This window comes from Cucurbita pepo, chromosome 20, assembly GCF_057944985.1.
Source record: "Cucurbita pepo subsp. pepo isolate OVF chromosome 20, ASM5794498v1, whole genome shotgun sequence".
In the NCBI taxonomy this organism is placed as follows: Eukaryota; Viridiplantae; Streptophyta; class Magnoliopsida; order Cucurbitales; family Cucurbitaceae; genus Cucurbita; species Cucurbita pepo.
This window is the reverse complement of record NC_141817.1, coordinates 8,817,638-8,829,995: the sequence shown is the minus strand read 5'-3', so window position 1 is coordinate 8,829,995 and position 12,358 is coordinate 8,817,638. Positions and strand designations below refer to the sequence as shown.

The 12,358-nt window shown below is 33.0% G+C and overlaps 1 protein-coding gene across 3 annotated transcripts; it reads right to left on the bottom strand.

The window, feature by feature from the left end:
- Positions 1–3,496: 3,496 nt before the first annotated feature.
- Positions 3,497–8,709, bottom strand: LOC111782993 (uncharacterized). 3 transcript variants are annotated; one of them, XM_023663856.2, is made up of 8 exons: positions 8,299–8,709; positions 6,634–7,821; positions 6,464–6,529; positions 5,701–5,845; positions 5,393–5,611; positions 4,582–4,801; positions 4,288–4,483; positions 3,497–3,956 (listed from the first exon to the last, which is right to left on the bottom strand). In XM_023663856.2, exons 2-8 carry the CDS (start codon positions 7,788–7,790, stop codon positions 3,848–3,850), a joined length of 2,112 nt encoding a protein of 703 aa, XP_023519624.2. In that variant the 5' UTR covers positions 7,791–7,821; positions 8,299–8,709; the 3' UTR covers positions 3,497–3,847. The 3 variants fall into 3 exon arrangements, with proteins under 3 accessions (XP_023519624.2, XP_086976827.1, XP_086976826.1); XM_087120701.1 differs by having other exon boundaries at positions 6,634–7,813; XM_087120700.1 differs by having other exon boundaries at positions 8,386–8,709.
- Between the last annotated feature and the right edge of the window lie 3,649 nt (positions 8,710–12,358).

Genomic DNA, 12,358 nt, shown 5'->3' with positions numbered 1-12,358 from the left:
CCAAACTGCTACACCGCTCTATTTACGGTGCAGGATCAAACCGGTACAGGTATTTGAATTTGATAGTAACACACCACAACTCTCTCAAAAATAGATTTACAATTTGGAACACTCAGAACTATTTTCTCACGATACATTAATAATCCTTCTCAAAATAAGATGATGAGAAATAAATTGGAAGCTTCGAGAGAGCAACAAACCATGGAAGCTTTAAACAATTTAGGATTGGAAGCTTGAAGAGAGCAACAAACCATGGAAGCTTTAAACAATTTAGGATTGAAGAATTATAAAAGTTGTCTCTTAAAAAATATGGAGGAGAGGATGAATTTAAATTAGAGAAGAAGAGTGACAAAAAATAGGAATTAATATGAATCATTATATTAAAATATAAAAATAATAAAAATAATGTTAGTAACAAATTTAAAATTTATTATGAATATAATAATATAATAATAATAAAAAAGTTATGTGAGTAACGGTTAAATTAAAATTTTCGAAATTTATTATAAATATAATAATATAATAATAATAAATATGCGAGTAATCACCAAATTTTTTTTAAAATATAATAAGATAATAAAGTACTAATAATGATGTGAATAATTATTAGATTCAAATTTATATTTTGTAAAAATAATTTTATTTAAAAATATAATAATAATAAAAACTCTACCCTTTGTTACTCTTCCAAAATTAAAATTATAAGTGTCATACTTTTATTTGTCCATCATTTTTTAGCTGGCACATCATCACGTATCGGGTATGTTGTCTCGACTGTAATTTCTTCATTTTAGCTCTCATTTGAGTGATTGAAAAGTAGTTGAAATCATTATTTCCAACCTTGTGACAGTTTAAAATACTGAAAATTATATCAAAACATCAATCTTGATTGAAATTACTTAAAATAAGATTAAGGGCCAAAAGGCTAACACCTGTCTTTTCATAAAAAAAACATAATAATCTTGAACTTTACTTTTCGATTCGAGAAAAATTGGATATGTAGTACTTCTCTGCACACGACCCATGCAAGTGCACATGGACTCACTGAGCGAGCTCATATGCGTAGCCTTGAACTTTGCCTTCGACTAGGACACGCTCACGCTGCCGGAGCCACAAAGGGAAATCAGCCCACATAATATCATGATGTATATAATATTGTAATGTACGTATTCGTAATTATCATAACGAAGAAATATCTCGATACACCATACAAAAAAACATGAGGTTTCGTAGTATCAAATCATGACATATACTTATGATGCAAGTCGTACCTTCATTCTTTTCATGTCATAGCATTCCCATGAGACATGTATACGTAGAAGACTTGTCAATGTCTCATAGACATAAAGTGAACATGCTGACATGATACGTGGTGTGACACTTGAAGATTCATGCATAATATAACATTGATATCACGATGTAATTTCGTAGCATAGTATAATCATATCATAGTATAACTTATATATTATCACATAACATAACTCAGGTGATAAAATATAAAACATGACATGTGCAGAGGCCACAGGTCATCATTTCTAAACATACTCTCCCAAAGTAATTAATTAATTAATTTATTTTTTAATATAATAATATAATATAAAAATTTATTAAAAGTAATTAAATTTGTTACTCCCCAAAGTTCTAAGGGTCATACTTTGATTGGTCCATGATGTCAATTTTGTCGACACATCATATCGAATTTGTTACTCTTCCAAAGTTCTAAGTATAATTGGTCCATGACGTTGCGGGTATCTTGTTTCGACTGTAACTCTTTCGTTTTAGCTTTGATTTGGGTGATTGAAAATGTATTGAAATCGTTATTCCCAACCTTATTGTTAATAATTAAGTGTAAGTTTGTTATCATTGAAACATCAATTAATTAATTATAATTAATTAATTTGAGATTAAAGGCCAAAAATCTAACATTTTTGTCATGCGCTTTGTACTAAGCCTCGTATTTATTTATTTATCTAATGATTTATAATATTCATAAGATCCAATGTCTTATCTTGATAAGAGTATTAAATGCGACTCACTTTATAATTATTACAAATAATTTAAACTAATAAACTACAAATATTCAATCTCTCTTTATAAATCCGTTAATTAAGAAGATCATTATTTTACAACATGATCATATGCGTTTTAATCTAGAATGAATTACGAACACAAACTTATTAAATTCAAAGTTCTCGAAATTCAGGTTAAACTCAAAACTCCAAACATATTACTCCAAGCATAAACTTATTATGACTCCAAGGACTAAACAACTGACTTCATAACTCAACTCAGCCATAAAAACTACATAGAACACACAAACTACATAGAAAATTAGCCATAAAAAGCTTTCAAAGAAGGATTGTATCAGATTGTAATAGTTTATTACATGAGATCTGCAGAATCCATAGTAAATGTTCGAGTGAGTAAGCTTAATGAAGAAAAATCTTAAGGTTTTCAATGTCTAGACATTAGGACATGCGCTGCTGTTCATTCTTCATACAATTCTGATAGCTTTCAAGAAAAAAGACAGCATTTCTCCACACAAGCTTGGTTCAATATTGAACCTCAACACAAATACAAATCTCTGAACCAAAAGTAGTATAAAAATGATTGAATACTTGGAGTGCAGGAGCATTAAAATCGAATGAAAAATATGTTAGAAATCGTTGATCTCCACAATTGTATGATATTGTCCACTTTGAGCGTAAGCTCTCATAGCTTTGCTTTGGGCTTTTCCCCAAAAGGCTTCATCATACTAATAAAGATGTATTCCTTGCTCCCTAAATTAGCCAATATGAGACTCCCTCCCAACAATCCTCCACTCAAACAAAGTATACCATAGAACCTCCCCTGAGGCCTATATAGCCCTCAAACAGCCTCCCCTTAATTGAGGCTCGACTCCTTTGAAGCCCTCGAACAAAGTACACCCTTTGTTCGACACTTTAGTCACTTTTGACTACACCTTCGAGGCTCACAATTCTTTGTTCAACATTTGAGGATTCTATTGATATGACTAAGTTTAGGGCATGACTCTGATACCATGTTAGGAATCACGAATCTCCACAATGATACGATATTGTCCACTTTGAGTGTAAGCTCTAATAGCTTTACTTTGGGCTTTCCCCAAAAGGCCTATAGAGATGTATTCCTTACTTATAAACCCATGAGCATTCCCTAAATTAGCCCTAGTAGGACTCCCTTCCCCGGAATCCTCAACAAAAGTAGGTAAAAAGTACATAATAAGGAAGCAATTGCAGATCAGAGAGAAGTACATAAAGTGAAATTACCTTAACGTAGTCTGTCATGTTGGTTGGAAAAAAAATGAAAGCGGAGAAATCTCAAACCTCGGTCGGTCATTGACGTGAATCCCGTGTTCTTCGCTTCCAGATTTAGAATCTGACGAAATTGAAACAGCTTGACATGTCTATTCTAAAAATTGGCCTTTCTGATTTAGAAAATCTGAATTTGCTTTTCAAACATGAGCCCACCAAAGATGTACTCAACGAATCCATTTTATCCAATATGTTTTAAAACACAGATGAATCCAAGGAACATAACCTACAGGTCTTTCCATCCCTGCCTCCTACAGGGATATCAAGTAATCTAAAGCTACCGTTGACAAATCGTTGACAAGACTAACAATCTGTATGTACACCAATGACTAACATTTTCCTTTATAAATCCAGTGCATACGATATACAATTACCAGTCACATTGGGCGACTCCATCCTACGAGGAGTATCAGGGGCAGTTACCAGTTTCTGCAGCAAAATCCGAACATTCCCTTTGCAAGTATGCTAGCACGAACCACCGTGTGGGGCAGGGAGTGAGAGAAAGAAGGGCCAAATTAATTATCGTCAACTTTCTGCTTCTTCCAACGGTATGCAGCTTCGAGGATCTTGAGATTTGTAGTTTGAGTTTCTTCAGGGAACAAGTAATCTATGTATTCCTCGAAACTGCCAAAGAAAAGAATTTAACATGAGCAAACAAAAATATCTCAAAAGGAATTAACAAAAGGCCATCTCAAATGCATAGTAAATTTGCTATAGTAACACTACCGCACCGTGCACGGGCAGCAAATTTCTTTTAGATGGACGGATGAATAAAGAATGAGATGAAGCAATTTTAATCTTTTTCGTTTTTCCAACCGTTCAGTGTATTGCAGGAGATAACAGAAATGGTAAAAACAGTTCTACACCCTCAAATTTAAACAGTATAAAGAATCTAATTTGACAACAAGTCAACTGGATAACAATTGATCCATGACATAAATATTTAGTCACATACCCGGCCGGACCGTCCTCACTAGCAATTTGACGCCTCTTCTTAAGCTTCTTTGGAAGCTTGGATTGCACTAAGCTGACATCACCAAGTTCGCCGAAACTCGTCTCCATATTCAACCATTCCTCAAGGAGCATAGCTCTCTCCTCTTTTAACTCTGGCGCGGAATTTCTGTAGTAAGTAATAGCTTTTTCGAAGACCCCTGAAGCATGAAACTATGTTAGACTTCTATTATGATTGAGGGATGACATACCAAAACTAGTGATCTTGAAAAAATACGATAGAGAAGGGTTTCCTTACTTCTAGCCTGTTGAATACATTGTTGCTTCCGTGCACGAAGATATTCCTGCACTTTGTCTTCTGGTAATTCCGAAAGCTGGCTGTCATCCTCCATTGCTGATGCCTCATACTTGGCATAACTGATCCACACTTTCAAGTGTTTTGTTCTGTCTAGAAGTCTCTCATACAGCTCTCTCGTTCTTTCAAATTCATGCTCGGATATCTCAAAATCAATGTAGGCCTACATCGAACAATAAAATAAGACTCATTTCAACCTCTAACAATCAAGTCAATAAACAAGTACTTTTTGTTAGCAAGATGTAAAATAGAGGGAAAACATGCAGATAAGGAATAAATTTTTATCATATCCTTGTAATATTTTTAATCTAACTTAACAGCTCTTCACACATCAGGACACTGTTTCACAGGCATATACTCATTACATTTCTAGGATTATAGTGTTTAATATGTTCAAGTCCATATACCATAAGGTAATTCATGCGCCCATCCTGAAAGTTGAATTTGTTAAAATCCTTTTTTAAGTCTAGTTGGCAGGTAAAATAGGGTCCCTCATAATACAAACAGAAGAGAATTGCAAATTTTCAATTGCCCCAAGTTACTACACGATCGATCTGCACAAATTGATTCTATTTGCACATAACCTTGTGAAGAGAGAAATATTAGTAGAACCAACAAAACTAAGCTGAATAAACTATGCAAGAAAGATAAAGAGTCAAAACTGCTGAATGAAGAGGCAAAATAGATCCAAGAAGTCTGATATTCTAGACGAGTGAAAGCACTCGACAACCTAAAGGAATAATTGCTGAAGTACCTTCCACAATAACTCTGGCATATCCAGTGCAGGCTGTGCAATAGCGAGCTCAAATATAGACCTGGCACGCTCAGTTTCACACAGAGATCTCTCCAATTCTGCATACTTGCTCCATGCATAACAATTTTCAGGTGACCACACCAAATACTTCTCATATAGTTTACGGCATCTATCTATATTTCCCAGCTGCAGCTCTATCTCTATATACTTTTTGAATATCTGTTATAAAATAAAGTAATAAAATGAACCTTCCAACAAATGAGATAATATTTCAGAAAAATAAAAGAGAAAATAAATCTACACATTACCTTATCTTTAGGAGCCCTCCCAATTGCATTCCCTAGTATTTGTCGGGCACCATTAAGGTTCAACTGTCGTATTTCAAACTGTGCAGCCAATAGCCATATCTTTGCAAATGAAAACTTCGCATGAGGAATCAAATTTAGACACTCCCTGCCAAAATTAATACTGAATGAAATAACTTTTCTGTATATTGCACATTGAACTTTTTGACGAGTAACACAATGTACGTTCAAATGCTTAGAACATTGCAAGGAATAACATAAAGCAAAAGGAAACTTTATCGTTTTGAAAATGATAAGATTCAGCATATCTTGGAAAGGAATGTGAATTTTAGATCATAGACAGCAAAAGGAAACTTTATCGTTTTAAAAAATTTCCCGCCTTAATACAAGTCATCAAGAATTACCGTGAACATGGGTGGATTCGAACTGCTATTACAAGCAAAAGTTGAAAAATAACAGAGATTTTAAATTTATATTCCATATGCAGATATTACTAGTCAAAGACTTTAAAAGACAAACGCAATCATACAGGCTTAGATGAAATGAATAAAATTTAAAATCAATTACAAGTTATAGCAATTTATTATAATCAAATAGTTATAGCAATATATTACAGTTTCAGATATCCTACGGTACCAGAAAACAACTATAGATGATAACATCAACTTAGAGATTCTCTTTCCTTCATTCTCAACGAGTGTTCCACTTCGTAAATAAACATCATCTTAGAATTTTCATAAATTGACGCCACAAAAATTCGACATACCTATACACATCACGGGTACGCTCGACATCTGCAGCATCCAGTTCTTCATATAGTGCATAATTGATCCTAAATTGGATAGAAACAAACAGTTAGCAAATATTTGTAAAATATGTGTGCTCAAAACCAAATTGGAGAAGATAAACATAGAATGCCTTTCATGACGTCCTTACCATAAATAAATATAACGCTGCCAGTACCGTTTCTCTTCAGCTGGAGGAACATTGGATATTGCTCTTTCATACACTTCCCTGATCCTCTCCTTGTTCCCTGCAGTCTCCTCCAATCTTATATAATCAAACCAAGAATCATAATTTAGGGGGTTCTTCCTCACTTCCTCTTCATATTGAAACCTCCTCTTCCCCACTATAGCATCTTCTATTCCTTCCTTATCCCCGTATTGCTTCTCAAATGCCACAAACTTCCTGTAGAGATCCTCAGCCCTACCTTTGGGGATATGATCTAGGGAAAATTTATATATACATCGTGCCCGTTCCGTTTCCTTACACCTCTCCTCAAATTCACCAAAAGCAACAAACAGTTGCTCTGCCTCTTCATCATCAGCTAATTTCTCAACGGCTCTCTCATAAACATTTCTTGCTTTTCCAATTTCCCCATTTTTCATCTCGAATTTGGCAAATCGTATCCATGCCCCAACTTTGGGGTGGCACTGAACAAAGCGCTCAAATATGCCTCGGGCACGTTCAACCTCATTGTACCTCAACTCAAACTTGATGTATGAGAGCCAACCTTGCTGGTCCGGCATCCAGCCCATCCATCTCTCAAAAACCTGCCTTGCACCAGCAACATTACCCAACATTTCCTCCATATGAATGTACTTGTACCATAGTTGGTCCACTCTAGGCAAGAGGGTAACTGCTCGATCCCAGACATTCCTTGCATGATTGATAAATTTATTCTTCATCTCAACCTCTGCATACTTGAGCCAAAGGGTATGGTTTCGATAATCGACCTCAAGGGCACGCTCCCAAACCGAACGAGCCCGATTGAAGTCCTTCTGAGACTCTTCCCACTGAGCATACTTGATCCAAACACTAACGTTCCACCTGACACGGCGTATAAGGTCTTCAAACTCCTTCCGCTTGCGAAGACGATAATCAGCTAGTTCAGTCGGATCTGTAATTTTCTGCTTGGGTGGTCTAATTTCTGCCTCCTGCCGTTCCCGAGCCTCGCGAAGTATCTGCTCTGCAGTTATCTGAATTGGAGCAGGAGTCTTGTTCTTCACCCTAGTGGGTCGTGGCAACTTCACCTCTGCATCCTTTCGAGTGAGGTAGCCCAGGGTTGGATCCGCGTCTTTGGATGAAGACATTATGTCTCCTACAGAGAAGGTGCCTTCTTCCCTGCAAAAATACATAAATAAAGAAAAAAAGTTATAGCAACAACAACAGAAAAGTGGATCATCCAATTTTCAAATACAAAGAGAAAATCCAAGAAACAGAATCCAAATGTACGTTAAAATTTGTGGTCAATGATAGAGGGAGTGTGAAAATTTCCAAGCATACCATCTTGGCTATTCAAACGAAACACAAAACTGTTACCACTGCAATTACCCCTAAAAGGCTCAATCCTAAATTCTCAACGGCTTCTTTTTTAAAATATGGATACGAACAGGACTCGTTTCTATCCTATTTTGGTCCCAACTTTCATGATTACTTCAATTTAGTGCCTCAACCAATTGATTTATTTGTCTCTAAAACTTAATTGAGTGTAAGCAGGTATATCTTCCAACCAGGGGCTTCCAAATTGTCTTAATTTTCTACTCCATGTGTGAAGAGAATAAAGCAACAACACAAACAGAAATTAAAATAAAACAAAACCTTGGGGATCTGGAGAATGAGCAGCAGCGGCGCGATCTCACCAACGACACGGTTTAGAGGCTGAAGAAAAAAAAAAAAAACAGAAACCGTTGCTCGTGGGTCTAGGCTAGGCGCCCTTGCTCGTGGCCGTACTCGCCACTGCTCGTGGGTAACCAACACCGTGCCGCGATGCCTTGATTGCAGAACAGAACACACGCGTCTGAGGATGGGTGACGCCGGAGAAAAGCTGCTCGAGTCCACCGCTACTGCGCGTAGGTAGCAAGTCGCCCGAAGGCTTCGTGGGTCGCCACACGCTGGAGGTCGTAGCGGGGGTTTCGCGCCGACCGTCGACTGTAATGGGGGAGGGTAAACGGCGAAGGATGAAAGATTGAGATGTATACGAGGGTTTCCTTCGTCTTTAATTTCTTTTCATTTTAATTTTGGAAACTCTAAATTATGTAATGAATCAATTTTTATCAAATTATATCTTAAATTATATCTTAATCTTAATTAGAGATATCCAGTAATGATAAGTTTTCACTTTTTAATATAATATTTATAAAAAATTGTAAAAGAATCTTAATAAAATATTTCATATATATATATATATATATATATATATATATATATATATATATATATATATATATATATTTTTTTTTTTTTTGAAATCAAATTTTAATATTATTTCGTAGTTTATCTACAATAATTAAATATTATAATTAGAGTTTTAAAATTAACGAACTTATTTTATTTTAATATATTTATTAATATGTGTTGACAATATATTTATATTAAACTGGTGGTGGATAGAAAATGTTCCCTACTTATGTATTTTGAAAAAACGACGCAACAAAAGACTAATTTATATGAACCAAGAGACATCAATCATACAATATGCTCCAATTAAGATGTGAAGAAAATATTGTTGAAATTATCAAAAGATATTTCAATTCATGCCACGTTGAAGAAGAATGAAGTTTCATGTTATAAATTTTGGGTGGATTACAATTTAGATTTATTGTATTTCATTAATGTATTTTAAGACATTTAATTTATTTTAGGTTCCATTAAGTATGAATGTTAGAACTCTTTGAATGCCTATATAAAGTCATGTATGTTGTATTTGTAGGAAGATTTGAAAAATATAGTAAAAGAAGCATTTGTGCTCCTTTTTAGCCAATGGTTAAGTTTCTTTTCAAATCTATATAGTTTAGGTTGCATGTAGAATCATTCAAGCTTGACATGATCGATCTTGCTTGTGGAATGATTCGAATCTCAATCAAGTGTTCTTGCCTTAGATATTTGATCAACAAGAATCATTCAAGCTAGACATGATCGATCTTGCTTGTGGAGTGATTCGAATCTCTAACAATATTCTTGTCTTGAGACATTCGATCAACAAGGTATTCCGAATCTTATCCCCTTGTAGTGATTACCACATATCAAGAATTCCCTCTCCAGTCGTCTCCACAGGCCCCGCTACATCTCTACTAGCTTCAAATGGAGTGGGAATGACGGAGGAAGTAGGAAGAAATTTATCCTCATCACCTCAACCGGACAAATAAGTGAAAATTAAATTGAAGATATCAAATTTAATGAAATTAAAATTTGACCGTTGAAATTAGTGTTTGAGGTCAAGATCTTTCTTTTTCAAATTAGAATCCGAAAAATAAATAAGTTTGCTGATGAACACAAAAATAATTTAAAGCTTAAATTAATTCTAAAATAACTTAAATTTTGAAATAGGGCATTACAGACTCCCGCCTTAAAACAAAACTTCGTCCTTGAATGTCGTTGGTGATATGAACCAATAAATCTCAATCACGTAACGTGAACTTCCAAAAAATATTGAAAAAAAAATATATTCAAATTACCACAAAATAAATTTAAATTACCATGTCACATCAAAATTAGACTTTATTAGATGGTTATAAGTTTTGGGCGAACTATATAGTTATGGTGTTTTATTAATGTATTTTAAGACTTTTTATTTACTGTAGGTTACATGTATATAGCGACTAATTATGGTCGTAAAATATGAATATTACAACTCTTAAAATGTCTGGAAGAAGGTCAGAATTTTGTTTTTATAAAGTAGGGTACTTATGTCTTCTTTTAGAACACGTGCTAATTGTAATTCGATATAATTTAAATTGCATACTTAGAATCATTAAGCTTGACATGATCTATCTTGTTTGTGGAGTGACGTGAATCTCAAACGAGATAATCTGGATCTTATTTTTTCTTTATGATTACGTTGTTTTTACGTTTTTTATATTTTAAATCTAAATATTTTATTTCACAATAAATTGTTGAATTAAATTCCCGAAATCAATTTCATTTGAAAATTTTAGCATTTGCGATCTTAGCTTGATGCTTAAATAGCGTTTTTTTTATAGATTTTTTATAACGTTTTTTTTTTTTTTTAGGTTATGACATATGACTTTATTAAAAGTATATACATTTTTATAGCGTTTTTTTTAATAACTATAATAAAGTAGAAAAGTATAGTTTACATACGTCGTTATTATGAAAACATTTGACTGAGTTCTTTTAATTAAATTAAAAATACCACGTTATTTTTAACTTTTGAAACGCTATAAAATTTACAGCTTTAATATTTTAATAAAGTTATTTAATCATTCATAATTGCTATAATGATCGTTGACACTTTTCATAACATTTATTGTAACAACCTACCTTTCCCGCTCTTACATGCATATCTTAATAATAATTATTAAGTACGAAAAAAATTATTTAATTAAATAAAAAAACGTTGTTACGGGCTTAATGTTCACACATGCTCATTTTTTACGTCAACAAAATACATATAAACAACCACTCCGAGCAATACTAATCTGAACACTTCAAATTAAATATATTTTTCTCTCTTTATATTTAATATATATAAATATATTTTTTCCTTTATTTTTAATATATTAAATAAAAATGTGAACATTTCAAACCAAATTTCAATTAAATTGAATATTTTAATATTATTACGAGCAAACAAGAGACCTTATGGACTTACAAATTATGGTTGCACTTTTATATAGTACGAGACAAATTGTATCTATTGATATGATCATTATAAGCAAACGATCTTTCACGAGTTGTTTGTAATTATAGCTGGATCAAAAGTTTGTTTTACCCTTATAACTATATATTTCGTCCCTTTATGTATTACTGACTCTCTAATGAATAATTTGTTTATAGTCTAATCATAAACTAAGTTTCTCTCGGGTAAGTAAGACGGTGGGTCTCATTATTAAAGTCTAAAAAAAAACACTTAAGAAAACAACTCATCTACTTACCTTATATGGGAACGAGATAATTTCAACCAATGAAATTACATTCCCAACGGTCAAATCCCTAAAATGGTAGACATATTGAATTAGCTACAAAAACCATTCACAAGCCTTCACATACAATAGTACATAACTCACTCATGGTCAAAAATTGAGTCGCATATGATCATCATGTGAAATATTAATTTTCTTAATTAACAAAATTATAAAAGATATTATATATTTTGTGATATAGTCTTATACAAACTCATTATTTAAGATACCCCAACTGGCATATCTTCACGGGATGATTTGGATTAAATTATTTGTAACAATGAAATTAGTAGCGTTACTAGGATAAGACACCAAACCTTATCCATTTTGCTGTAGATTCGTTAGTACTATGTTTCATAAATACTAATAAACTTTACAAAATAACATTAAAAAATTTAAAAATAGATATTAGCAGTGTTACTAGGATAAGACACCCAACCTTATCCAGTTTGCTATACATCCGTTAGTAATATGTTTCATAAATACTAATAAACTTTAAAAAATAACATTAAAAAATTTGAAAATAATAATTACATCTGGACAATAATTTTTAAAAAATTTTAAATTTAATGATATTTTTAAAAAAATTATAAAAATTTTAATCCAAAGCTATTTTAAACTTTTTTTAAAGAATATTTTTGATATATATATATATATATATATATTATTTATTATTTTTATTAATTTAGGATAATTGTATCGTGTAAAAGACCTGAAAACACGATCCATGAAAACTG

Excerpts from the sequence above, each read along its gene's own strand:
- LOC111782993 (XM_023663856.2), bottom strand. The coding sequence starts at position 7,790 with ATGTCTTCATCCAAAGACGCGGATCCAACCCTGGGCTACCTCACTCGA. Across the intron at positions 6,530-6,633 it reads CAGCGTTATATTTATTTATG|GATCAATTATGCACTATATG; the intron begins GTAAGGACGTCA and ends TATCCAATTTAG. Across the intron at positions 5,846-6,463 it reads CGTACCCGTGATGTGTATAG|GGAGTGTCTAAATTTGATTC; the intron begins GTATGTCGAATT and ends TAATTTTGGCAG.